At 52.0% G+C, this 25,791-nt stretch overlaps 10 protein-coding genes across 10 annotated transcripts; 7 read left to right on the top strand and 3 right to left on the bottom strand.

Annotated features, from left to right (window-relative positions):
• Positions 1-120: 120 nt before the first annotated feature.
• Positions 121-1,956, bottom strand: BJY04DRAFT_222100 (cytochrome P450; the record flags this gene model as incomplete). Its single annotated transcript, XM_073717299.1, has 3 exons — positions 121-796; positions 853-1,682; positions 1,741-1,956. The coding sequence occupies 3 exons, from the start codon at positions 1,954-1,956 to the stop codon at positions 121-123; spliced, it is 1,722 nt and encodes a 573-aa protein (XP_073567165.1).
• Positions 1,957-2,350: 394 nt separating this feature from the next.
• Positions 2,351-4,101, bottom strand: BJY04DRAFT_222101 (terpene synthase family protein; the record flags this gene model as incomplete). Its single annotated transcript, XM_073717300.1, has 7 exons — positions 2,351-2,420; positions 2,489-2,721; positions 2,795-2,828; positions 2,890-2,979; positions 3,056-3,234; positions 3,665-3,788; positions 3,836-4,101. 7 exons carry the CDS (start codon positions 4,099-4,101, stop codon positions 2,351-2,353), a joined length of 996 nt encoding a protein of 331 aa, XP_073567166.1.
• Positions 4,102-5,088: 987 nt separating this feature from the next.
• BJY04DRAFT_209956 (cytochrome P450) lies at positions 5,089-7,030 on the top strand (the record flags this gene model as incomplete). Its single annotated transcript, XM_073714191.1, has 7 exons — positions 5,089-5,103; positions 5,151-5,243; positions 5,399-5,810; positions 5,878-6,055; positions 6,125-6,250; positions 6,318-6,585; positions 6,659-7,030. The coding sequence occupies 7 exons, from the start codon at positions 5,089-5,091 to the stop codon at positions 7,028-7,030; spliced, it is 1,464 nt and encodes a 487-aa protein (XP_073567167.1).
• Positions 7,031-8,354: 1,324 nt separating this feature from the next.
• Positions 8,355-10,287, top strand: BJY04DRAFT_209957 (flavin-containing monooxygenase; the record flags this gene model as incomplete). Its single annotated transcript, XM_073714192.1, has 7 exons — positions 8,355-8,577; positions 8,662-8,858; positions 8,927-9,238; positions 9,312-9,621; positions 9,673-9,771; positions 9,831-10,120; positions 10,174-10,287. 7 exons carry the CDS (start codon positions 8,355-8,357, stop codon positions 10,285-10,287), a joined length of 1,545 nt encoding a protein of 514 aa, XP_073567168.1.
• A 1,415-nt stretch (positions 10,288-11,702) lies between these two features.
• On the top strand, positions 11,703-14,696 carry BJY04DRAFT_230650 (uncharacterized protein; the record flags this gene model as incomplete). The annotated part of the gene is made up of 2 exons (XM_073719335.1): positions 11,703-11,709; positions 12,025-14,696. 2 exons carry the CDS (start codon positions 11,703-11,705, stop codon positions 14,694-14,696), a joined length of 2,679 nt encoding a protein of 892 aa, XP_073567169.1.
• Positions 14,697-15,121: 425 nt separating this feature from the next.
• BJY04DRAFT_209959 (bZIP transcription factor) lies at positions 15,122-16,161 on the top strand (the record flags this gene model as incomplete). The annotated part of the gene is made up of 2 exons (XM_073714193.1): positions 15,122-15,302; positions 15,353-16,161. 2 exons carry the CDS (start codon positions 15,122-15,124, stop codon positions 16,159-16,161), a joined length of 990 nt encoding a protein of 329 aa, XP_073567170.1.
• BJY04DRAFT_230653 (NADP-dependent oxidoreductase domain-containing protein) lies at positions 16,065-17,501 on the bottom strand (the record flags this gene model as incomplete). Its single annotated transcript, XM_073719336.1, has 5 exons — positions 16,065-16,524; positions 16,594-16,788; positions 16,845-16,958; positions 17,046-17,189; positions 17,264-17,501. The coding sequence occupies 5 exons, from the start codon at positions 17,499-17,501 to the stop codon at positions 16,229-16,231; spliced, it is 987 nt and encodes a 328-aa protein (XP_073567171.1). The 3' UTR covers positions 16,065-16,228.
• Positions 17,502-20,501: 3,000 nt separating this feature from the next.
• BJY04DRAFT_198250 (FAD-dependent oxidoreductase) lies at positions 20,502-22,341 on the top strand. The gene is made up of 4 exons (XM_073712585.1): positions 20,502-20,975; positions 21,022-21,287; positions 21,334-21,704; positions 21,755-22,341. Exons 1-4 carry the CDS (start codon positions 20,665-20,667, stop codon positions 22,151-22,153), a joined length of 1,347 nt encoding a protein of 448 aa, XP_073567172.1. The 5' UTR covers positions 20,502-20,664; the 3' UTR covers positions 22,154-22,341.
• On the top strand, positions 22,342-24,710 carry BJY04DRAFT_198254 (cytochrome P450). Its single transcript, XM_073712586.1, has 3 exons — positions 22,342-22,606; positions 22,657-23,041; positions 23,100-24,710. Exons 1-3 carry the CDS (start codon positions 22,376-22,378, stop codon positions 24,083-24,085), a joined length of 1,602 nt encoding a protein of 533 aa, XP_073567173.1. The 5' UTR covers positions 22,342-22,375; the 3' UTR covers positions 24,086-24,710.
• Positions 24,711-24,885: 175 nt separating this feature from the next.
• Positions 24,886-25,689, top strand: BJY04DRAFT_222109 (BTB/POZ domain-containing protein; the record flags this gene model as incomplete). The annotated part of the gene is made up of 1 exon (XM_073717301.1): positions 24,886-25,689. One exon carries the CDS (start codon positions 24,886-24,888, stop codon positions 25,687-25,689), a length of 804 nt encoding a protein of 267 aa, XP_073567174.1.
• Between the last annotated feature and the right edge of the window lie 102 nt (positions 25,690-25,791).

Raw genomic sequence — 25,791 nt, forward strand, 5'->3', positions numbered from 1 at the left:
TTGTATCATTTTACATTAGAGATAGACACATGACAAGACATCCACGGTGATATTAAACCGTGGGAGACACTCTGGCACCCATAAAACCTTATGTATTAATGCTAAGAGAACCGAAACCCATCATTGAACAAACGCCTCATCAACAACTCGAATCCTCAACCTCATCCCACCAGCCGGCTTCGCACTCAGCGAGCCTCCGGGAAGCTTGATATCCGCAAAGTCCACCAGAGCGACCTCAAAGGCCCTGACAAAGACAGCCACGAGCGTCAAGAGCTCCGCCCTCGCAAACCCCTGCCCGATGCAATTCCGCGGGCCCTGCAAGAAGGTTAGAAGGGGCGGCTTGTTTGCTGCTGCTGCTGCTGTCGCCGCTGTAGTAGCAGCAGTATTGATGGTAGTACTACCGGCACCCGCCGTGATATTCGGTGTATGCACATCAATCCAGCGCTCGGGAACAAACGACTCTGCGGAAGGACCCCAGAGGTCCCGTGATCGGTTGACGGACCATGGGGCGATGATAAGCCGTGTGCCCTTGGGGACGGGCGTGCCCAGGATTGATGTGTCACGGATCGAAACGCGGACGGCGACGGGGGCCGATGGGTAGAGACGGAGAGTCTCGTTGACTACCCCGTTTAGGAGGGGGAGGGACTCGAGGATGGAGGGGAGGTTGTTGTTGTCAGACAAGAGTTCGGCGGATGGGAGGGCATTTCGGAGCTCGGCGCGGAGGTGCGTCTGGGTTTTGGGGTCCTTCGCTAGGAGGTATATAGCCCATGTGAGGGCGATGGCGACAGTTTCGTGGCTGCGCAAGTGGAGGATATCAGCAGAGACCTCAATGATCAGGGCAAAGAAACTCACCCAGCCGTCAGAAAAGTCAGTGTCTGATCAACAAGCGAGTCCTCAGTCATACTCTCCTGCTTCAGAAGCTGCGATAGGATATTGTCATTTGGTCTCTCGGTACAGGTGGCTTTACTTGTACTCCGAATGAAAGCCCTGCACACCTCGTGGACTTTGGCCGTGGCCGCGACGAAATCCCTCGAAATACCCGCTGGAACATAGTTCAACGCCCATTCCGGCCCGTAGACACTGACGCCAAAGAGCAGGGCATTCGAAAGCGTCGGAGCAAAGATGCGCTCGAAATTGCTGGCCAGCTCATTGTCAGGATTCTCAATCGTGTTGAACTCCCAGCCAAAGCCGGCCCGCCCGATAATGTCCAGACTCACTCTCTGCGCCCAGCTACAGACATCCGTCACCCCAGAGATCGAATTTGGACCAGCGTAGTCGCCATTGGGGTAATGCATCACCAACTCACGCGCAATCCCCCGCACAAGCCCCCGCGAATGCTCCCAGAAAAGCGGATACAGACCCCGAATAGACTTGACACCAAACCCCTGCGCCATATGCTTCCGCTGCATCTTGTGGACATGACCCTGGGCGGTAATTAGCCCGCTGCCGAGGATGCGGCGCAAGAATCCGCGGTCCCCTTCTGGCCACTCAAAGTCGTAGGCCCGTTGCACCAGGGTCTCGGTGAGCGCGGCGGTGCTCGTGAGGAGGAGCTGGTCGGAGCCAAAGAGGCCCTGCAGATGGAGTATCCCAGCATTGGACGTTTCGTTCATGAATCGAAGGTAGGAGTCCCCTCGGGGCATTTGAAATTCGGCGAGAGCGTGGCCGAGGAGCATGTTGCTTTTCTGAGGGGGGTTAGCAAAAGTGCGTGGTTAAGACAAACACCGGTTGACAGCAACGTACACGCGGCTTCGGAAGGCGGCGAAACGGACTGAACCATCGTGGGTAAATGGCAATGGAATAAACAGCATAGCAGACAAAGTTGCCCACGAGAGCGCAGAGAAAACACCATCTGACCGATGCGTTTTGCACAAGGACGACAGCCAATACGGCCTGGATAATCGCACCAGCGGGCAATATGTGCTTTGGAACAGAGACCATCATTCTTTCAGTTGACATAGTTAGATGGGCTTCACCAGGGCCCTGGGGTTGAGAGAAGGAGAAGAACTCATCAGGGTATGGTGGAGAGTGACCCTCTCATATTGGAAAGTAACAACGACATACCCCTTTCTCTCCCTGCTTTGCTCCATCATGAGCGAGTAGCTCCCCACAGGGCTCAATCATGCCGGTGGGAAATCCAACTATGTGGCCCCTTACTGTGTCTCGTTGTCATGAGGGAATCAATTGCATCAAGCAGGTCTGTCTTTTATCAGGCTTACCTGGATACATGTACTTTACAGACCTAGCATCAAAGTGCCTAGGACCTCTATCTTCAGGGCCGGTTCGAAGGAATCGCTATTCTCATATCAAAACAACCTAGTTAAAAACGACAAATAAACAGACACCCTCCCTCCTACAGCTCAAATTTGATGGTATAGTCATCTTGAATTTCCTCCTTTCTAAAATACCGCTCCCCGTGATAGCTGGTCATCCATTAGCAAAACAAGTTCAGGGAGATAGTCACAGAAGCTGCAGGAGGTTAGGTACAAACCTCCAGTTGATCAGCCCCATGGCAACGTCCTTGCAGCCATCGATAAAGACATCTGCCAAAAGCTTCCGCACCCCGTCGTTCTTACTCTCCTCATGCAAAAGCTGCTTCTCGACCGCACGGATGCCTCGAGCCTCGTCCTTCGCTAGCTGGACGCTCCATTCTATCGCTGTCGCGCAGTCAAGACCGTAGTTCATCATTAAGACTGGAACGAGGCCTTCAATCTGGCCATCTCTCTGAGGATAAGTGTGAGTTGATCATATCTCGGTGTAAAATGCGGTGGAATTGGGCATGAGAATTAATACTTACTGCCTCCTTTGGCATGGATAGTATATCGTTCGTACTGCCAATCTGTCAGTCTACTCGACAGTTACAAGGTCATAGAGTGGGATGCTTTCACTTACATATGGACAATGTATGAAGTATGTTTCCAGAGCTTCGCGAGATCCGGATTCCGCAGGTTTGACACAGAAGTGGTGGCGTTGTGGATGAAGCTTTCCATAGCATAGTCAATTATGGATTCGTCCTAATATTTCGGCTCTCAGATCACCGGGACGGTAGGCTACTCACAACAATGTAGCTATGACCGGATAGACCGCCGCTGTCAGGTCTCGACGGTGCCAGTACTGAGCGATTGTAGGTACAGTGTCCTGCGCGTAGATGGAATCGACCGTATCGACACTGTCAACAAATGGCAGCATGGTGGCCAGCAAAATTTCGCACACATCTTGACGGATTTTCTCGTTAAGCTATCATTCAGCAACATAGGCGATGGCGAGACAGGGAATTGCCATTTACGCACGTACCTCTGCTACAGCTGTCCCGGATGGCGTCACCTACTTCGTCCCAGCACAGCAGAGCCTTTTGCTGTGCCTCGGTGAACTCCGACAACTGCGGACGGCTACCCTTGCGCAAAAGAGCATGTTCGAAGTATTCTTTGCTCTTTTCCTGGTAGGCGACTCGGCTTTGAGTATCATGCGTCAAGGAGCCGCAATCAAATTCTGGAGTTCAGTCTGGTTGTCAGATTGCGCCTTGATGCCAATTGCCTATGAGAACTGGAACTCTGGGGGATGGGATATGGAGTGGTATCCTTACGGTCATCCCATATAAAGTACTTCGTTACCCCAAAGGAATATCATAAGCAGTTGCGGATGATATATAGTGAAACAAACGACATACCCAAGCAAAATACTTTGCAACCGTGCATAGCCTTTCGAATGGAGCATCTGCGCACACAATCGCCGCGAATCTGGTAAAGTTCGCTGCCTGGAGTTTCGCGCAGGTCCGCTGCTCATCGACCCATCTATATCTGTCAGAATCGTGTCATTTAGATTCCCATGGTGGCCGTACCTCTGAAGCCAAGGGTCCAGCACCTCCTCTCGAGCCTTCTGCCAGTCCGGATGGAATCGCGGCTCCCATTCCGTGAACAACTCATTCAGGTTTGGAATGGTTGCTTGCTCACCTCGTAGGGTCCTGCAAAAGTCCTGGTGAGGCAGGCTCAACTTCAGGGCTGCTGAGGTTGCTGAGGTTGCTGTCGAGGAAGTCGTCATGGTAGAGTTTAATGTTTCAAGTTTGATGGCAGAGGACTGGTTCCAGGCGATGGATGGTATACACATTTTGACTCTTGTGGTTGACCAGCTAGCACTACACTATAGCCATGTACTCTTGCCAACCGCTTGAATCATTCCTCCTCCCTTGCATGGCCGGAATCCTGGTAACGGTGGCGGCTGTCAGCCACACTTGCCCTTCTAGGAGAAAGAACAGGTCCCTTGGCTTCTATATTTTCTACGTCATTATGTGCTCAAGGAATGGCTAGTAAGCTTGCATGCTGACATCTTTTGTATTCAGAAATAGGGCCGCGGGTTGGTAGCGTAGTGTTTTATATAGAACTAATAACGCGTGTGTTCTTATTCTTAGCTTGTGTAATAAGATATTTCAAAGTTTTTAGGAGGCCAAAACCTACTTTAAACTCACACAAGCTTGTGAAGGATCTTATGATTTAGTTCAGCTTGCTCGAATACATACATTTATACTCTACGCTTTAGAAACCCTACAAATCCCATAAATTTGAATAAAGCATGATGCGCCCATTGTTGATCTCTAATCACACGTCAAGGAATGGTACTTTTGAGTTTTAATAATCTAGCAAATGGTACCTATTGAACTTGCGCGAATTGTGGCCCATTATTGCATACCTTGCATCTGCAGAGGAGTTGTCGGGCCTGTTCGGCTGAACCATGAAGTCGTTTGCAGCACCGGTCCTTTTACTTAACAACAGATGTAATATTGTTGCCTTTGAGGATCTCAGACAGAAATAGCGCTTGTGAGAGTAGGACGCAAGGGAGTGGAGTACATGCTACCAGGTGTTCTACCAAGCTCGTACGTCAGTGAATGCACACCGCTATCTTGATAGAATGTATACAGGTGGGTCATGATTGAGATCATGGATGTACGTTCAGTCGGATATGTAACAGTAAGTACTTAATATTCGATGACATGTGGGATGAATTGGTCCGCCAACGCACCTCGAATCTACCCTATATCACTCGCAAACGCTCCACTGAAGTTCAAGTTAACATCTGCTGCGAGGTTCGGGAAACAAGATGTTTATCCTAGCTGTGAGTCCTCTCCAAGCGAGTGAAAGAAAATACTAAAACCCTACCAGGCGTCCGCCCTGCTTCTGTGCTGGATCACCGCCAGGGCTTTCAGGGACCCCCTAAAACACATTGCTGCGGCTCCAGGGTCTAAGATCTTTCCGGTGAGTCCTCCGGATCATTCGTTCTCTTCTTTTATGGTAATAGCGCAACCAGATATGGGTGCTTTCGACTCTATCCAACAGACAGTGGCATCTAAGCCTGAATCGGCTCCATCGACGAAAGGGTACAGTAGAAAGACAGGTCTATCTGTTTCCAGAAGTTGCTAATCGTCACGTCAGGAAATGCCGTTCGAATCGGACCCCGCGAGGTCTCCTTCTCGACATCAACAGCCTACCACGCAATCTACGACCAGCCCGAAGAACGGTTCCCCAGCACCGGCTCCTATGGGGCACAAGCAATCTACCTCTTCCTTGGAATTGCCAACATCTTCACGGTCAACAACGAGGCTGCCCATCGCAAGCTCAGGAAAAACGTGCAGTCGGCTCTCGCCCGGGTGCGGCCGCAGGAGGATGCAATCAACATGCGGTTCCTTGAAGAGCTGGAGGCAAAAGTTGAAGCTGCGTGCGATAGTGGAGAGACGATTGATCTGTCCACAATGCTCAGCGAGATGACGTGGCAGATTGTCGGTGGGCGGTACTTTGTGAAGCCCATTGGCTTTGACGCGAAGCGTATGTCTCGGGAAGATTCAAGGTTGCTGGGAGTGCTATTGCTATTGACGCTAATCTGCTCTCGCAGGCAAGATTGACTATTACAAGGTGTTTGGCTCCTGGCTCGGCCCAGCGCTCGAAATCCTGCTCATGGGGATGAACACGCCCGTTCTGAACATCTTTATCATTCTCGTCATCAGAACATTTGCCAAGTTGACCTTTCTGCTCAATGCAGATGGCTTGAACCCCGACGAGGCAATCCGGCGGTAATTGCCCATTACTAATAGAACAGCTTGATGAACGAAAAATAGATGCTGACAGACAGGCACTACTAGGTTCGTCATCACCCAGGACAAGAGCCAGGACACAGTCGCCAACTATGTCACAGGCGACTTTCCTGGCAACCGGAGCTGCCAGGATCTCACCAGGAACGAGCTACTCATCAACATGGTGACGCTAGTGTAGGTCTGCATCGCATCATATTGGGTGCTCTCTCTCCGGGCTAACAGTTTACAACTTTCCTTGTAGTTTCGCAAACTATCTGACCCTCTCCGAGTTCCTCCCATCCTGCTTCGGTCTGATGCTGCGTGAAGGCGGCCAGCAGGAGGTCCTCCAGAAAGAAGTCGACTGTGCTTTCCAGAGCCTGGAGGACATGAACGAGAATTCACTGAAACAGCTCCCGTTCCTAAACGCCTGCATCAAGGAAGCCCTCCGCCTGGCGCCCACGATCAACGCTCGTTTCCTATCCCGCACATCGCCTGGCACAGAGATTGACGGCATTTATGTCCCCAGCGGGGTGAGCTACTCCACCTGTCTTATCCTTAAAATAACCCATAATACTAACCAGACCCTCTTCGCCCCCAAAACAGGTCAAAATCTCCGTCGATACCTACTCCATGCACCGCAACCCCGCCTACTGGAAGAACCCCGACAACTTCCACCCACAGCGCTGGTTGGCCGACCACGACCAGGACCTCAATGTGGCAAAGGATAACAACGAGACGACGGTCCAGACGACGACGGAGGGAGCCCCCGCAGCCTGGCGGCCCTTTTCAAGCGGACGGCACGTCTGCCCCGGGGCCGACTATGCCAATCGCGTGTCGCAGCTTGTCATCGCGAGGCTGGCGTACAAGTACTCGTTTCGGCTGGCGGATCCGGAGTTTATGTTTGAGGAGCGGGCCATGTCCGGCATGCTTTGGTCGTATCCAAAGGTTATTGTTTATGCGGAGAGGCGCAGGTGATGGATGCAGTGTGCATGGGCGGCGTATGCTGTTGTAGGGGTGCATGGTAAGTAAGAAAGGGCTTTCGGGATAGAAAGGGTATATGGGAAGGTCACATAACGAAGTCTAAAACACGTGGCTTAGGTTGTCAGTTAGTACCGTAGGTTTGATTATCTGCTCGATATATTGCATTGGATCATATTATACTAATGGCAAGCATTGCAAACCAAATCACCTTATACTCGATGGCTTCGGCCTGTCTACCATAACTCCAACTTTGAGCGTAACCCAGAATTAGTTTATTTCCTGCCAAGGTGGTGTATTTATCGTAAATATAAACTCTGACCACCAGCCCACCCACAATGTCAGGAGAGAGGCGCGGAAATCCAGGATCGAAGTAATGGAGAGAGAAAAAAAACCATCCGCTGTCTAGCAGCTTAAGCAATTGAGAAAATAAATACAATCATACCCTCTCACTCCCAGTATAAAGAAATGCATGCGGTTACCAGGCGAGCAGGCACCGTGGTAGATGGGCACTGCGTACCTCTTACTCTACTCCGGACAGAGTAACGCTCCAAGGTGCTGGTACCTCGGTAGGTAGGTAGCCTTGCTTGAAGCGTTCAGGCCAGGATCAGGTGTGAGATCACCAACTCCGAACATATGACATGTCTGGCGCCAAGGTCTCGCCATGTAACTAGATGATCGGATTGAAGCAGCGGTAAGAGGCGCCGGAGTCGGTGAAGCTGGATGGTGTTGCCGTTTACCACATTCAATCACCCCTGTGCCCGGCTTGCATGTGTTTATGTAATAGAATGATTCTTATTGGTTTGTAATGCCCGTGCCGTGCTGTGGGCAGGCTCTCATGCCAAGGTGATCTTGCGTTCATGTAGTGGGTTTAGGAATACCCTGTCATCAGTTGAAGCCCTGCGAGATCTTGAATTTCACACCTGCAGGGACGATCTATCATCCCTTGTTTGAGTCTGATTGCTTTATGCGATCACTCGAGTAATGTTTACTGCTCCACAGCCCTACGTCCCCAATGCAAGGGGGTATTATGCACACACGCAGGAATAAGGTGATGTAACTAATCTAGATCTGACAGACCATACTAAACGTATATGTCACTTACATTCCGGTGCACCCCTTGCCTGAAGCAGAAGCCGCCAGAAGCTGCAGGGATAGAATAGTCAACACAAGGGCGTCATAGGTGAGTAGCGTTGGTTATGCTAGTTGACTCGCAGACACGGCGAGGGGAGAGAGATCAATCTTGCGCCAGCAGTATTCTTGATATCTTCACTACTACTTTGACCTTGAAGACCCTTTGTGTCTTGCGTATGCCTCTATAATGGCGGCCGAAGAGCACCGGGTTTGTATCATCGTGGGAGCCGGATTTGGAGGTATCGTGCAGGCCTGTACCCTCCTCCGCGAGGATATCCTATTTCCCCACGAGATCCAGATCCTTGAGCGATCCGGTGGCTACGGCGGGGTATGGTGGAAGCACACCTACCCCGGTGCGGCGTGCGACATTGCCAGTGAGATTTACTCGATTAGCTGGGCTCCAAATCCTTGTAAGTGAGATTTTGCAAGCACACAAACTTGTGTCGGATGTTCCGTGCTAATATATGGATGGCTACGGCTGTATTGGCTACTAGTTTGGACTAGACGCCTCGCGGGACAACCTGAGATCCAGCAGTACCTGGAGAAAGTGGCGCTCGAGCACCATTTGGATACGTGTACCGCGTTCAATACCGATGTACTACAGGCAGAATGGGATGAGGAGCGCTTTCTCTGGATTGTTCGGACGAAGAACCTGGAGAATGGGATTGACAGAATGTGGACGTGCAGCATTGTGAGTCTCAGGCCCCTCCCCAGTTCATCCACCGTGGCTATAAATAAAGTGCTCAACCCAAGACTCAGCTGGTAAGCGCCGCAGGCCTATATAGTGTCCCCAGTAAGCCCGATATACCAGGGATTGATACCTTTACCGGACGACAATGGCACACAGTGGACTGGCCCAAGGAGGCCGATCTGAAAGGGAAAAAAGTAGGTATCATCGGGACAGGGCCGTCGGCCGCGCAGCTCATTCCACATATTGTCCAAGACGTCAGCCGGCTATACATCTACCAGCGCACCCCCACGTTTTGCGTGCCTCGCCTTAATCCCGAGACGAGTTCATTGAAGCGATGGGCTTTTGCGACGTTCCCGGTCCTCGGGAGGTTGGCGCGTTGGGTTAATGCGGAGATGGTTGGGCACTGCCTTTTTTCCTTTTCATCTTGGGGCTTGCCGTTGACAGCGTCTTTAGACCCGGTATATTCACTGGAACGCTGCGACAGAGGGAACCTGGCTGCAAAAGGCCGTGGTCGCCGTTGCGAACAACCATCTAAACCGGCAGGTGCATGTCGAGGAGATCAGAGACAAACTGAGACCGAAGGACAAGTTCGGGTGCAAACATGCCCTTGTGCTCAGTGACTATTACCCGGTCTTCAATGAGCCTCATGTTGAGCTCGTCACGGATCCCGTCACAGGATTGACCAACAACGGTATCACTTCTGTGGATACAGTTACTGGCATAGAGGAATCTCGAGAGGTTGATGTCCTGATCTGGGGTACTGGTGAGATAATACAATCCTTCATTCCAGACGTATTATTAATGCAAGACGTAGGATTCAGGACACAGGAATTGGGCGGCGCCTTTCCAGCACGCGGACGGAAGGGACTGTTGCTGGTGGAAAAGTACCAGTCGGATATGTCCTCGCTCTATGGTCTGATCATCTTTTCACCCTATCATGAGTATCTATCACTAACTTAACTCTTCCTACAGGCATCGCCGTCGACGACTTCCCCAACTTCTTCAACCTCCTCGGGCCGAACAGCCTCGGATTTGACATCCACTTTGTTGAGCTTCTGGAGACTCAAGCACGATACGTCGGCTCACTCGCGAAATATCTCCAGGCGAGACAGGCTGAGGCCGAAAAGAAGATGGACAAGTGTGATGGCCGCCGGTATGCTGTGATGGCAAAGGCAGATAGGCTACGGGAATGGACCCTGTCCCTCCGCGAAGGCCAGGCGAAGCATCCGGCGGCGATTGCCAGTTGCCGAAGTCACTACAAGGTAAGTGTGTTTCACAATCTTCACGGCTGAGATGGCTGATTCGTTGTACTTAGTCGAAAGATGGCCAAGTCCATTTCTATCCATATGGTTGGACGAAGTATAGGAAGCTGGTCTCGGAGGTTGATTTTGGCAGGGACTGGACGCTGCTCTCTACGAATAAGGATTGATATTATTGTTGCACAATCGAAGTAGAGTATTGCACTCAATGAGAGACAGTTCTTGCCTTTGCCGAACCCACTGCACCATGACATCGATTTGCATATCAATCCAAGCTGTGTGTGCAGGTCGTCCATACTTCGACTGCTAAAAGAGAGGATAACTGTACCAAGACATAGCCCTTGCTTGCATGGTCCAAGATCAGCATCAATATACGCACCATTTGTATGATTTTGCTCGTTCCCAGGACTCCATTCGTAGTATCAGGCTGCTCAATCCAAGTCTCGCATACACCGCTCTTTATCTGGCTCAGTTCAATCTTCTCTTTATGCAGTTACTTTGGTCGTGCCTATATAGGCCTTAGAGGCCGTACGTATTCCTTTTTTTTTATTCCATTGATTCTTCTATTCTCATAGAACTCCGTCCTCAACGATGGCGGCACCTATCCCGAAACAACAATCCTCGATTCATCCCCGACACGATATTATCCCCTCCGAATACCCATACATCTCCAACTCGGATTCTCGCTTAGCAGGTAATTTTCATCACAACCCCCAAAGGTGGGTAACAACGGAGACATTAGAAACTCCCCTCTTCTCAACCACCTTTCCACCCGCACCCGACGAAGCCACCGTCCGCCCTCTAGCCTGCGCGGCATGGGCACTTGTCCTGGCACAGTTCACTGGGAGGGATAATGCTTGCTTTGGGATATTGTCAGTGGGCTCGGACGGCGAACCCTTCGTAGAGACCTTTGTGGCAGACTGTGCGAGCACGTTGACTGTGGGGGAGTTGGTGGATTGTGCTAAGAAAGACCAGGCTTTTAATGATCAGGGGCAGGATACTACTGCGCTGCCGCTACGCAGCTACCTCTCCTTTAGCTCGGATCCTACTACAAACACAGGAGGCGCAGACTGGCCGGCGCCAGATGCAGGGGCGCTGCTTGTCATCTCGCTTGCGGTAAACAGTCGAACTGTCTCGCTCCGAGCTTGTTTTAACTCGCTGGTCGTAAAAGGTCAAGAGATTAGGAATGTTATGGGGGTGTTTGCGGAGGTTGGTGAATCTATGTACAGTGAGGATGACAGCTAAAATATACCAGGTTTTTCATCAAGTTGCCTCACCTGAGCTCCAGAACTCCGCACTTGGCGACCTGAATTTCCTCACACCCGAGGACAAATCATTGATAAATAGGTGGAATGAACAAGAATTGGAGCCGGTCAACAAACTCCTGCATATCCTGTTCGAAGAGGCCGCAGAAGCGAACACCAAGCGAGTGGCACTTTTGTTCCGCGGACAAGCAATCACGTATGCTGAGCTCGATACCTTGTCCAGCAAACTCGCATGTCGACTCAGACACGGCGGCGATCTCTTCGCCGAAGGCAATTTTATCCCCATCAGCATTGAAAAGTCCCCCGAGATGATCATCGCCATGATCGGTATCCTCAAGGCGGGCAAGGCCTTTGTTCCGTTAGACCAGGCATATCCCAAGGCGCGTCGGGGGTATATTCTGGCGTTGCTAGGTGCGAAGGGGGTCCTTGTTTCGGGGAGTGTGGACGATGCACCCCTGTTTGACTTCACCGTGGAGAAACTCGACGAAAGGGGACTATGTCAAAGTACCGATCATCATCATCAACAACACCCACAGAGCATGGATTCGACTCACCCCACATATGTGCTCTTCACATCCGGCAGTACCGGCGTTCCCAAGGGCGTTGTAGTCGAGCACCGAAACGTCAGCACGGCAATGACAGAACTAGGGCGACGATTCAACCTCAACCAGCAGACCAGAATGTTCCAATACACATCGCCGGCCTTTGACCCATCAATTCTCGAGGTCTTCGGCACACTCATCCACGGTGGCTGTGTCTGCATTCCCACAGAGACGCAGCGACTAAACGATATCCCCGGCGCAATCAACGAGATGCGGGTCAATACAGCGGTCTTTGTACCCAGTGTCTTAAAGCTCCTTCATCCGGAGCAGATTCCAACTGCCGAGAAGCTGATTATCGGTGGTGAGGCGCTGCCGCAGGCTCTTGTTGATCTCTGGGCGCCGCGGGTGCAGCTCATTAACGCCTACGGTCCGACGGAGACGTGTGTATGCTCCGTGGCGAATTTACGCGTGGGACCTGGGAAATATAGAGGGAGCATCGGGACTCCCATCGCCTGTCGTGCATGGGTGGTAGATCCGTGGAATCCTCGACGGCTGATGCATATCGGCGCGGTGGGTGAGTTGTGGATCCAGGGCCCCATCGTTGCGCGGGGGTACCTCAGAGATGAAGCGGCGACTAGGACGAGCTTTTTTGCTTCTCCAATGCCTTGGTCTGATAGTGGTAGCCCTGCTAATGGCTATCGGACCGGGGATCTGGTCCGACAGCTCCCAGACGGAGCCCTCGCTTTCCTGGGCCGCAAGGATAAGCAGATCAAGTTGGACGGGCATCGAATTGAGCCGGAAGAGGTCGAAGCAGTCATTCGCCTCACTGGGTTGGTTAGCAATGCTAGCGTGCAGCTCATCACAACAACTGACTCGTCGTCCCCCACTCTGGCGGCTTTCGTCGTGCCCGCTGGCGTGGAATGTAGCAATGACGACCGCTGCGAGCTTTCTAGACGCATTGAGAGCAATAGTAGTGTTACGAGTCGCCTTGGAGAAATCCTCAAGGCCCAGCTCCCTGCCCGAATGATCCCGCAGTACATGATCGCCGTCACTTGTATTCCACGACTGACATCAGGCAAGGTCGACCAGCGCCACTTAACCAAGCTGTTCGAGGACGAGATTCAGGATGGCCACCATCACACCGCGTGCAGGTCCAGATTTGAATGCAACTCGGCTCACCACGAGAACTCTGAAAGACACGCTGCCATGAGAGACCTCTGGTCGCAGGCCCTCGAGGTCCCTCCACACCACATCTGCGCTAACGCCAGATTCCTTCATCTCGGCGGCAACTCAATCAAGGCGATGAAGCTCGTCGCGGCAGCCCGCAGCAGTGGTCTGGTGCTGACGGTCAGTGACGTGCTCGGCAAGAGCTACACGCTCGATGAGATGGCTCGGACGATGAAGCCAGTGGAACCAGTCTCAGCAACGCCAGCAATGGTTGTAATTCAGGCCCCTCGTCAGCGGCGCAGCACCTATGCGCCAACCTGGATCCAGGCCGTTTCGGTGACTACCGTCGGGGCCTTTCCAGAAGGAAACTATACCCGCATCGTCGTTGACCTCCGTGGTCCCCTGGATCTGGCCCGTCTGTATAAGGCTTTTCAATGTTTAGTCGCGCGAAATGAGATCCTTCGCACGCAGTACAGCCTCAAAGACGGAGGTATAGAAGCCACCGTCCTAGATGCATCCGAAATATCGACACCATTGGTCCCCCTCGCCTCCCTCTCCGACGCAGTGCAGCACTGGGAATCCGCGCCAGCCACATCGTGCTTTGACCGGCAGCTTGTGGATTTCACCTATGTAACCCTAAGCGAAAGTTCAGCGCGTTTCGCACTCGGTCTGCAGCATAGCCAGTATGATGCGTGGACGGTGCCGTTGCTTCTCCGGCAGTTGCAGAGTCTCTACCAGCAACCTGGCAGCGATGAATTAGCCTCGCTCCGTCCTCCAGGTCCGCCATTCTCCGAGTACGCGACACGACTAGCCCGCGAAAGCCACAACCCCGAAGCGGAACGATTTTGGAAGAAGCTCCTAGAAGGCGTTTCCATGACCATCTTGAGTAACAAGGAGACTGATGGTGTCACGGGCGATGTCGATGCGGATGAGCCAGACGGGCACTTCCACCACTCCTTCCGTCTCCCTACCTCGAGATTCACGCCCGCGACGATAGTCTATACCGCATGGGCGCTCGTCCTGGCCCAACACACCCAGAAAACAACCAAAACAAGCAAGGTAATCTTCGGTGGCGCCGTGAGCGGGCGAAATATCGACATGGACGGGATCCTCGACGTCGTGGGCCCCTGCATCAACATGATCCCCTTCGCCGTGGACGCATTTGGCGGGAGCAGTAGGAGAAACCGCACATACCTCGCCGCCCTACAAACAGTCCAGGAGGCGATGCTCGCGACGGTCCCGTACGAGGCGATGCCGATGCCGGAGATCATTGCGCGGTGCACGAATTGGGATCCCGCGGGGGTGTTTGGGTCGATTGTCCAGCATCTGGACATTAGTTTTGATATTCCACTGCTGGCGCCGTCCAGCACGCTCGAGTGGAAGTTCGTGGAGACGAGGAAACACTATGGGCGGTGTCGCGCGACGGATATTTACATCTTTTCAAGCACTGGTACCGAGGGAGGTAAGAGGACGATGGAGGTGCAGTTCAAGTTCAACCCGTCGCGTGTTGCACCGTTATTGGCACAGGTGCTGTTTGATGACCTCTGCGGGCATATTGAGGCGATGGGGCGAGATCCGGCAAAGAAGATTTCCATTGGCTTGTGATTTGCTTCGATGATATATTCCTGCACTTTGCCATCGTTCTAAGACTGAGTGGGATCTGTAATATGCCTCTGCGAGCTAGTTCAATCCATGGTCAGAGCTATGCCGAAATATAAAGTCTAGGTCGTTGGATATATATTCCATTCCGCCCTATCTTCATCTTTCCTCCACGACGTATACTGGACTGGTATATGGGGTTTCGGTCCGTCACTCATGCTAGAAGTCCAGGTTCTGAGACGCACTCCCATATAACCACGGTTCAAGGCTTGGCTTTATGCAGGTGTATGACATGTGGGCCATTGCAGTCTGCTCTCATTGGTGTTGACCTGATTTTGATCAGTGGAGCCCGTGCAAATTTCACTTATAAGTACATTGCCGCCTGTCATCCGCCTGCAGATGGCAGTCCGTCATCGATTACCATACCTACAATGTCATCCTCTCGCCCTGATCAAGAGAATAACGCTCATGCACCTACAGCGGAGGCTCCCCCGATCCTTTTATCGCAGTTTTCCGAGCGATTCACGGGACAGCCCCAGGATGATTGGTCCGGGATTGCTGATCGCAAGCAGCGCAGGAAGGTCCAGAACCGCTTGAATCAGAGGGCTCTACGTAAGTCCACCAACTGCCTTCTTGAACTTGGCTGACACTGCTGCGAACAGGTCTGCGAAGAAAGCTAGACAAGGTTAACACCAACACGAGCAGGCTATCGCCTGAGGTGGAAGAAGAAGAAGAAGAACACTCGCAGATTAACCAACGGTCACATAATTGTAAAAATAAGAATAATAACATGGAGAGCATGACAACCCCATCTCTCCTAGCTGCAATCGGGCAAGCCCACATTCTAGGGCCCGAATCGACCAGAACAAAGCATCTCCTACACCATTTCGAAACCCTAGTCTACACGCAATACGCGCTCCCCTCCCCGCGGACCGACCTGCTCCTCCATTTAATGCAATTCAACTTCATGAAGGCCCTCGTGCAGAACATGGCTGTCCTCGGTCTTTCGTCGGAGCAAATGGTCGAAGACGATGCAATTTCGCCGTTCAACCTGTCGGGCCCGTGGCATGCTGATCGAGATTATCACAATCACCGAGACTTCGACGCCTCCCTGCCTCCTTGCCTCCGGGCCACGATCGTTCAGCGCACGGTGCCGCACCATCCATGGCTCGATTTGCTCCCTATCCCACAGATGAGAGATAACCTGATCCTAGCCGGCGAGTCGTATGATGAGCTGCAGCTGTGCCTGGACATGAAGGGGCATGGGCGCGTACATGCCGATCAGACGGGGATCATTGTTTGGAGTGATCCATGGGTTGCGGCGGGCTGGGAGGTGACGGAGTCGTTCGCTCGCAGCTGGGGATGGGTTCTGCGCGGATGTGAAGAGCTTGGTCGTTCTACCGATTACTGGAGGGCGCAAAGGAATGAGAGGCCGCTGTTTACAAGACGGTCCTGGCAGGGCACATGGTAGTTGAAAGATTTAATGTCAATAAATGGGCGGAATGACATGAATGATTCCACACCGTCTATTCACCGCCTCAATGCCCAACCATCGACTGGAAGATGGGAGCGAACCTATCACCAGTCGGCTTAGCCTCATCCACGATCTTGTGCATCTCCTCCAGCTCTTCCTCCGTCAGCACAATGTCCCGAGATGCCCAGTTTTCCTCTAACCGTGAAGCCTTTGTGGTTCCTGGAATAGTAATCAACCCCTGCGCAGCAACCCATGCGAGGGCGATTTGTGCAACCGTGCATCCCTTCCTGGTTGCCAGCTTCTTGATCTCGTCGACAATCGCTTTGTTCTTGTAGAAGTTCTCGCCTTGGAACTTGGGGACTAACGAACCCGAAGGGAATTAGCACATGTACAGAACCTTGAGCGGGTGCCAGGGCAAGCCCAACGTACCGGTGCGTCGAAAGTCAGTAGGCGCAAAGTCATCAGGCGACTTGAACTGGAAGTCATCGACCAGCCACCCGTGTCCCAGCGGGCTGAAAGCTACAAAGGCCACGCCTAGTTCCTTTGCTGTTTTGATCAGCCCAGTTGTCTCATGCAGTGTTTCAAATGCAGAGTACTCGGCTTGCACGGCGTCAATTTTGGCGACTAGAAAGGTATTCTTAATTAGCAGGCCTGTTTCTTACGTTTGGAGGGAGACGAACTGGCATGTGCCTTGCGCAAGGTCGCGGCAGAGCATTCAGATAGACCAATATACTTGGTTTTTCCCGTGCGACGGAGTTCATCCAGAGTGCCGATGGACTCTTCCAGAGGGGTGTCTATTCGAATCGTTATTAGGTTAGTGACCACCACCCTTAGGCGACAGGAAGGTTGATCTCCCTCCGAGATCTCCGTCATATACGTACTGGGATCAATGCGATGTAGGTAGTAAAGATCAGGGGCGAAACCAAGCCTGTCAATCGTCCCTTCGATATATTCCCTGATGTGAGCGGCCGAGTTGGTGACCTTGCGTTCTGGGCCAAAGACATCGAATCCACACTTGGAGGCAACTGCATGAAGGCGCGCACATAGGTAAGCCACTGGAGCGGACACAGCAAAGGACAAGTAAACGAATATCTCTCACCGAAAACCCTGTCGCGGACATTATGCTTCTTGATGAATTCACCAAGAATCCTTTCGTTCTCACCCTGCTTGTAGGCGACCGCGGTATCCCAGAAGGTGCATCCAAGCTCGATGGCTTTCAGGAGCACTGGCTCAGACTGCTCATAGTCAAAGTCCGTTCCCATGGAAGAATTTAGGCCCATCGCGCCGAACCCGGGGACGGGGACCTGCTTGTCGGCAAACTGGAGTGTCTTGACCATCTTGATTGAGTTTCTGGATCTTGATGAGTAGTCAGTTGGAGCAAAAATTCCCTTCTAGTGGAACGTCGTATCGTACGTCCAATATGTGCCTTGCTGAGAATTGAAGAGCGATGTTGCAATAACCCTTGAAGCCGAACGCGAAATCAGCAGCTGCATGCCGATTCTTATAGCAGTCACTAGCTCCCGAATTGCGGGTATTCACTCATGATTTTCACCTTCAACCAATTTCTATATACCTGGTAGTGGCGTCATACACCCGCATGCTCTCCACCATGATGGAGTCGAGATCAGCCAATTATGTATGTGTTGCTCCATGACCCACTTGTCAGCAACCTGCATTGCGCTTGCCCATTTTTAGTCTAGAGTATGGGGCTGGAAGGCTTTATTGGCTAGAGAGTGTGAATGCGGATGGACAAGCAAATACGGATGAGATGCAGTGTAGTGTAATGCTGACGCTGAGATTCTTTCTGAGAATAGATACAACCGGCGACGTCGGATCTCAAACTGACTGCCCCTCCGATACACATACAGCGGTGCCGGTTGGCTCTGCAGTAGGAATACCCTTGCTTGTTATCTAGCTGGTGTTGGCGGGCTGGGCGATCTGGGAACGGAGACAGAGGAGGGAAATCCTGAGTCAGATGAGTAGAAATCTTTCTCATGCTCAAACTCAGACACCGGTTAAAGAGGCCCCTGCTAAGAGATTATATGAGTTCGGATCAGCTCGTGAGCCAACGGAGTTGTTGAGTACTTGACGCGCAGATGTTGAATGGCAATCTTCGTCTTATCTTTTGAACACTTTCCAATCTTCCCCCCGTATAGTACATGGCCTATAGGTCTGTCGTGAATATAGCTGTGACTCGGTCGAGACAGGAGCAAGCATTATGATGTTCACACTTTGTGTTTCCTGTACTGCATATCTCCACTTGATCAGCAAGTAACCCTTACAATCGGCTCTGGCCCTTAAGCGTGACCCTTCCCTTGCTGGTGACAAATATTCCAACTGGCCAAAGACTTCATTCGACAAGCAGCGCAGCCGAAAGGCAGTTCAATTGAAGATCGGGGGCCTGTGAATGGTTAAAGCGTTGTACAACGCCAACTATCAGTGCTCGAAACAGCTGGCTGCATATTCTACAGCCATGGACCCTTGCAAACACCTTCACGCGCACACACTCATCCATTACCTTAGCCTCTGGTTAGAACATATAAAGCACTCGCTTTCCCACCCCTGCTTTTGTCCTCCTACTGTCCACCACCAGGAATGAACAACGACTCAAAATGCGCATTTCATCGATGCTCCTTACGCTAGCTGCGACCTATAACTGTGTTCGCGCCCAGGATGCTCCATTCAGCTGCGCATCCCAAAAGTACGTTGTGTTGTGACAAGCCACGTCAAGTCCGGTCTAGGACCAGTTCTAACTTGATCTTTGATAGCATTGTTGATGCGTGCGTCCAAGACAGCCAAATCCAACTTGATGCCTGCAGCCCACTGACTGGGCCTGTCGCTGCGATACGACCACCGGCATCATAGTGTAAGTCCTGCTCTTAGCGTCATCTTCCCGTAGATAGTACCCTTATATGACTTCACGCCACTTGATACAATCAAAATCTAATATCTTCCATTCAGCTGCTACCATCCGTGCCCTGACCATCCGGACCTCATCGTGCTGCAGCAGCAAAATGACGCCTACTGCAAGGCCGCTGGTACTTGACGAGCACGCGGAACTGTTTCGTAATCTCTACCGGGGCTAATACAGGCGCTGCGGTGGATACAACGGATTCGGACCATGCGTAGTGACAAGGTTAACAAGCATTCGCGTTGGAATTCGAGGTTGGCTTGCACTGGCTATTCCCAGGGGCTTTGGTGGGCTGGAAATGATATTTGATAGCCAATGTCGTGGAATTCGGAGGCCCGAGGCTTTGGGCTAGGTATATAGCGTGAGGAAATAGCGTTTTCACAGCTAGGGTGCTACTTATCTCGTCCTTTTGTGGCATCTATCACTGGAGCTTCTAGTAGTAGAACATAAAGCTTTGGTGGTGGAGTTAGGGATATCACCTCCCACATGCCTCAAGGATCCTAAAACGATCTCACACCCCGACTCCGGTTCCTCCACGGCACATGGTCATGATCTAACGGAGCCTTACGTGCATGGTTCCAAGGTGGTTGTTCGACACCACAGCTGAACGGGTATGCTTCTGTTATGAAGCGTGGGGGGCTTATCTCTCGCAGCCAGGTGGAAAGGAGAAGCCTCTGTCAAAAGCTCTAATACATTGTCCTAGAGCGTTGTAACAACCGCATAACTACCCCAGGGTTTAGAACCTCGCTTCACAAGTCTCGCAGAAAGTGATAGTTCTATTTCGAATTTCAGGGAGTCAAGCCGCAATTCACCAGAAAGAGAACCCTCGGTCCATAGAGTAGATGGAAAGGATATCAACCTCCCGGGGCATTAATGGGTAAACTTCCAATAATTCAATAGACCTTGGGCCAAGAAGCTCCTTTTACTTTGCCCCTGTCCATGGGAAATTCATGCAACCCAAGAATTTCGGGTTTAACAAACAATTGCCCTCGATCATCCCGCTTGAAACAGTATTAGTCTAGCCGTGGCTTATACAATGATAGCATTTCTCCGGGTGGCGGTCCCCTGTTGATAAGGTCCAGCTCTGCCACGTGTTGCAAGGCGCACCACTCGACTGAAGTCCATGATATATGAACAAAAGACCAGCATGCACATCCCTGGTTTGGCTTGCGAGATAATAGGGCAGGACACGAATCGTCACTCTCGCACGGGAAAGGACAGGGCAATAGGGAGATTGAACATTGAACAGGGTGTTTCTGAGATGTTGATCAACGGGTTCAGACACGGGTCAGGCGTACCTGATGCTGGTGGCCTGGCGAGCCGTCAATGTTGGTTAAGGCGTCCGAATGAGTCATTCAATAGGGGGCTGTTTCAGCACGCCATTCCTTAGCCCTAGCGTCTTTGGATCCACCACGATAAGGCGTGCGGTTGCCCACTTATGCCCCGGACTATTCATGGCGCAGCAGGCCTCGAAGGAAAAGAGTCATCGCCGAGGTGGGCTGACTGCACGATGCTCTGGTATATAAAGCTCTTCGATCTCAGCCAGATCGGCTGAAAGTTCAGTTTGGCACTCAAATATCCTTCTCGCAATGGCATCTTTAAATCTTCGACCCTGCAAGGTCATTATTGTCGGCAGTGGCTTTGCCGGCCTGGCTCTGGCCCTCATGCTGGATAGGACGGGCGTTGACTACGTCCTCCTTGAAGCGTATGATGAGATTGTCGCTCAGGCCAGCGCTGGTATTATCATGTTGCCAAACGGTCTGCGAATCCTCGACCAACTGGGATGCTACGAGAGCCTGCTTGAGCAAACTCAGGATGTGGCGAACACTATGGCCTTCTGGAATGCAGATGGAGAGACAATAGCATCGGCGGACGGCATGGCGAACATGTCCACCGAGCGGTACGGCTCCTCTCTTGCTCTGTAAACGACAATTAATGTTTCGCAGACACGGGTATCCAATGATATGGTTCGAGCGATCAACTGTGCTGCAGGCGATGTATGACCAGATCTCGGACAAATCAAAGCTCTTGCCACAGAAACGGGTCGAGACCATCCGCCAGCTGGAAGAATCTGTCGAGGTGGTCACAGTGGATGGATCAACGTATCGCGGAGACCTTGTCATAGGAGCCGATGGGACACATTCGCGCGTGCGGCAGGAAATGGTCCGCCAGGCAACAGAGCTCGGGGTCGGCGAGGAGTATGGGGATGGTCGTATGTTTGTGGATGTCCCACACAAACAGAATACTGACAGAGGCAGACATTGCTACCACCTACGCCTGCCTTTTCGGTGTGTGTCCGATTATCCCTGAACTTCCATCGGGCTTCTTGGGGTTCGGGCTGAACAAACACTTCTCCCTCCTCGTGGGCACTGGGGCGCCAAACAAGACATATTTTGCTCTTGCGCAAAACCTGGGGAAGTCGCTTAGAAACGACGAAGTCCCGCGATTCACCGAGGAGGATAAGCAACGGCTCGTACAAGAACACTGGCATGACAAGATCACTCCATCGCTTACGCTCGGCGACTTGTACAAGTGCCACCAACGCGTCATCCACACTCCCCTGCGCGAAGGGATCCACAAGAAATGGCACTTAGGTCGGATCATGACGATCGGAGATGCGAGCCACCACGTAAGTAGGAGAGTTTTCACCTGAAAACACGATGTTGCTAATGCGGATAGATGACGGTGGTGATCGGGCAAGGAGGCAACCAAGCGATCGAAAGCGCCGCTGCCCTGACAAACAGTCTCGTCCGCACCCTGTCTCGCCCTCGCGTAGATCGCCTGGCGACGGAGGAGATTCAAACCATATTTCAACAGGTGCAGGAACTCCGCGAGCCACGAGTCAGAATGGCGATGGAGATGTCAGCTCAACGCCAGCGACAGGACGCAATGGAGACCCCCGAGTTGGAGGATCTGATGGTGAACAAGTTTCCCAAGATGTTTCCCGGGGCGGTGGTAAAGCGATGGGAGTCAATCTATTGTCCGGCAGTGTCTCTACAGATGTTGAAGGTGCCAGTCAGACCCAGGGTGGTCCCATTTGATGACGAAAGGGAGAAGGATGGGCAGGGCAAGCTGTAACTCCAATCTCCAGTTGTAATCTCACCCTCGTGCGGCTGAGCAAATGCCATTCCTCTCGCGGCTAGATCAGGCGCACAACCAAGCTTTGATTGGCTTGTAAATTGGAGCAATCTCATTGGAAATGGGGACGGTCGGCCCAAAGGCTGTGTACTTAAACCATCCATTCCCCCTCTCCCTCTCTGCTCATTGCCTTCACGACTCTTCGTTCTTGACTATTCGGAAATGGAGTTGGTGATGGGTCTACCCTGGCTCCAGAGCGTGCTAGGGCTCAGCCTATACGGGATCCTCCCCGCGACGCTCCTCTATCTCATCAATGCCCTCTTCTTGCGCGCCCCCAAACCGACCGGCGTTGCTTACATCCGTGAACCGCCTGGGAAATCCAGCTTTAGCCTGAAGACGCGGCTGGCATATCTGACCGACTGCCAGTCTCTCTTCCACGAAGCCTACCACAACGTGCGTTTCTCCCCGTAGGCTGATCCGGACAAAACTAATCGGGTGGGCAGTACTTGAAAAAGGGCAAGGCTGTGTTTGTGCCTGGGTTTGGGTCGCGCGACGAGCTTCTACTCCCGCCCAGCTCCATGCGATGGGTGATGAAACAGCCCGAAACGGTGATGAATCCTAGTGAAGCCTTTGCCGAATTCGACCAAGCCGATTACAGTCTCGGTCACTCGAAATACATTTCCGATTCCTGGCAGGGACTGCTGGTTAAAACCGAGTTGAACCTGGTTCTAGAGAATATTGTGTCGGCGATGAACGATGAGCTGGGGGTGGCTTTTGACAAGCATTTTGGCACCGACCAAGACAACTGGAAGAGCATAGATTTGCTGGAGACCGCGCGGCAAGTGGTCGCTCAGGCGGCAAGTCGCTTCACCGTCGGACTGCCGTTGTGTAAGTTGGAATCTTCTCTGGACGACCAGGTTCGCTGACAGGACATGTGCAACGACAGGCCGCAATGAGCAGTATATCAAGGACAGCTTTGATGCAATCGACGGGTGTGTGATCAATGCAGGAGTAACAGGAGGGACTCCTCCCGTGCTACGTCCCATCTTCGGTCCCCTCGTTGGTCTCAAGGCCCGACTGGCGAACCGAAAGGTGCGTAAACATTTCGAGCCTCTCTACCGCGAACGCCTAGAGACCCTCAAGTACGCCAAAGACGACCCGAACCATGTCGAGCCACGAGATCATCTCCAGTTGATGCTGCGATATGCTCAGAAGGAGAGGCCTCATGAGCTGTATGACCTGGAAAACATCACGGCCCGACTGACTGCGACCAACGTTGGCTCGATGCATCAAACCAGTCTCCAAGTAACGAATCTTCTCCTCAATGTCCTCGCCTCCGACGCAGAGTATAATACCATCTCCCTCTTGCGGGAGGAGGTGGCTCAGGTCCTCGGCAACAGTACCGAGTGGACCAAGGCCAAGGTCTCTAAGATGGTCAAGGCCGATAGTGTTGCACGCGAGACCCTGCGCCTCCACTCCTTTGGAGGCAGAGCTGTATTCCGCAAGGTCCTGGTTGATGGCGTTGAAACAGACGCCGGAATCAAGTTGCCCAAGGGAACCGTCTTCTCCTTTCTGAGCCAACCCGCACAGCTCGACGAGGAGACGTACGAGGATCCTTTCAAATACGACCCGTTTCGATTCTCTCGCGTGCGCGAAGCTGCAACAGACCCGGCCAAGAGCAACACCCTTAGCTTCGTGAGCACGAGCGCAGACTTTCTTGCCTTTAGCCATGGCAAACACGCTTGCCCTGGGCGGTTCTTGGTCGATTTTGAGTTGAAGATGATCATGGCGTATGTTCTCACACACTATGATCTTAAGTTTCCCGAGGAGTACAACAACAAGCGACCGCCGAACCGGTGGATGGCGGAGGCACTGGCTCCTCCTGCTGGAGTCAGAATCCTTGCTAAGAGACGAAAAGCCTCTACATCATAATTGCCGTTTAGTATTATTTATTCTGTTAAAATAGATTGAGTCTCTTACCCGTTTGATGAAGAGGTTTTAATAATCGCAACAGCGGTAGTTCCCTTGACGGTGTGGGCCCCGAACCTTACCCCCAGGCAAATAGATTGCCAGACGGTCCCCAACCCCTGTCGCATTGTTATTCGAGGAGAGACCAGAAATTGCGTAAAAAAAGACAATCCAAAACAGCAACTTATCTGTCTCGAGTCTTTGATAGTGGAGTTGGAGTGGGTGTTTGTCAGAGATATATAAAGAGTGTGGTGAGGAAGAGAATAAACAGTCAAGGTCAAGCTCTGCTAGGGGGGTAAAGGACAATTTGTTTCGTGAACCCAGATGGATTTCTGGGCTTTAACTATACTCTGAATGGATCTTTGTCTGAGATGTCTCAGCATTGCGAGTCGAGATGTCTTTGTACTTGCGTGTATGATATATGCAAGCTCCTCAATGAAATGACAAGTTCTCGCTCTATAAGATGTTTTCTAGAACATACACTTAATCACTCTATTACCACCTGTCAACGGCAGCCATGCAATCGGCACTGCTACAAATGCCCATCCGAGCTCTGAGAGCCCATGAATGAAAGATTGCCAACATCTAGAGCTCCTACAGTCGCTGGTGACTCAGGAAGATTCGACCTCTTTCAGATGCTTCACACAGGTCCTCGATACAAGGTCTGCAGCCCGTTTACGCCTGAGTCGGCGCTTAGAGATGTGCTGACCACTGCCATCGATCGCCCTAATCGACCTGTCCTTCGTCACCTAATTGGAAGGATAATGTCTGACTGTGAGCTATCCTGGCATCGTACAAAGCTGCCAGATCATGCTCTTACAAGAGCAGTGGCTGGCGGGCATTCCGACATTCTGCAAGTGATACTCGGCGCCGACTTCGGCGTGATGCAGCCCGAGGACACAATTAAACACACAATCACGACCCCCAACATTGAAGGTGGGAGGAAGAAGGCCGCCATTTCCGGTCTGCTAAAGGACATGATGAGGGATAAGAAGCCTCACAGAGCTTTTTTTGGTAGATTGCATAAGTGCAAGGCAGATGATACGCAAGTGACATGCGCTCTTCAGAAGCAGCGAGCAGGAGCCCTCAGAGAGCTGCTAACGGTCTGCGAAACCGAACGAGCCCTCGGTATTCAATCGATGTGCCTTCCCCTCTGGCTGCAGTGTGTAGCGGGCTACTACTGGAGCTCACGAATTATTGATTTTGATGACAAGGCTGCCCTTACTGCTGAGAGATTCCTGGTGCTCTCTGGGGCGGAGTGCGTTAATTTCCTGTCCGAGGAGCTGCCCCCTGCGCTGCGATCAACTATCCTCCGCCGACTCGGACTGTCTGTTGTAAACCATGAGGCAAGGGATATCTGTCTCTCTACACGCGATGGAGGGAACTTTTGCGTGCACAGAGATATTCTCTGCTACTGGTCGTCACGTTTTACTCGCGTATCCGCCGACGCATCCATCGAGCACATTCCGTTAGAGGGCTCGATCTCGTCGCGCAGTTTGGAGATGATGGTGAACTATATGTACTCAGGAAGGTACACCTGCTACAAATGCGTCCCTCGAGGTGTTTGATGCTTCGAGACTGCTAGGCATTGACTACTTGGTCTATTATTTCAACTGTCTCGTCCCTAGACATGGCTATTGTGCTGACACCTACCCGAGGCTAGATGACTT

Source organism: Aspergillus karnatakaensis (genome assembly GCF_047715665.1).
Source record: "Aspergillus karnatakaensis strain CBS 102800 unplaced genomic scaffold BJY04scaffold_56, whole genome shotgun sequence".
In the NCBI taxonomy this organism is placed as follows: Eukaryota; Fungi; Ascomycota; class Eurotiomycetes; order Eurotiales; family Aspergillaceae; genus Aspergillus; species Aspergillus karnatakaensis.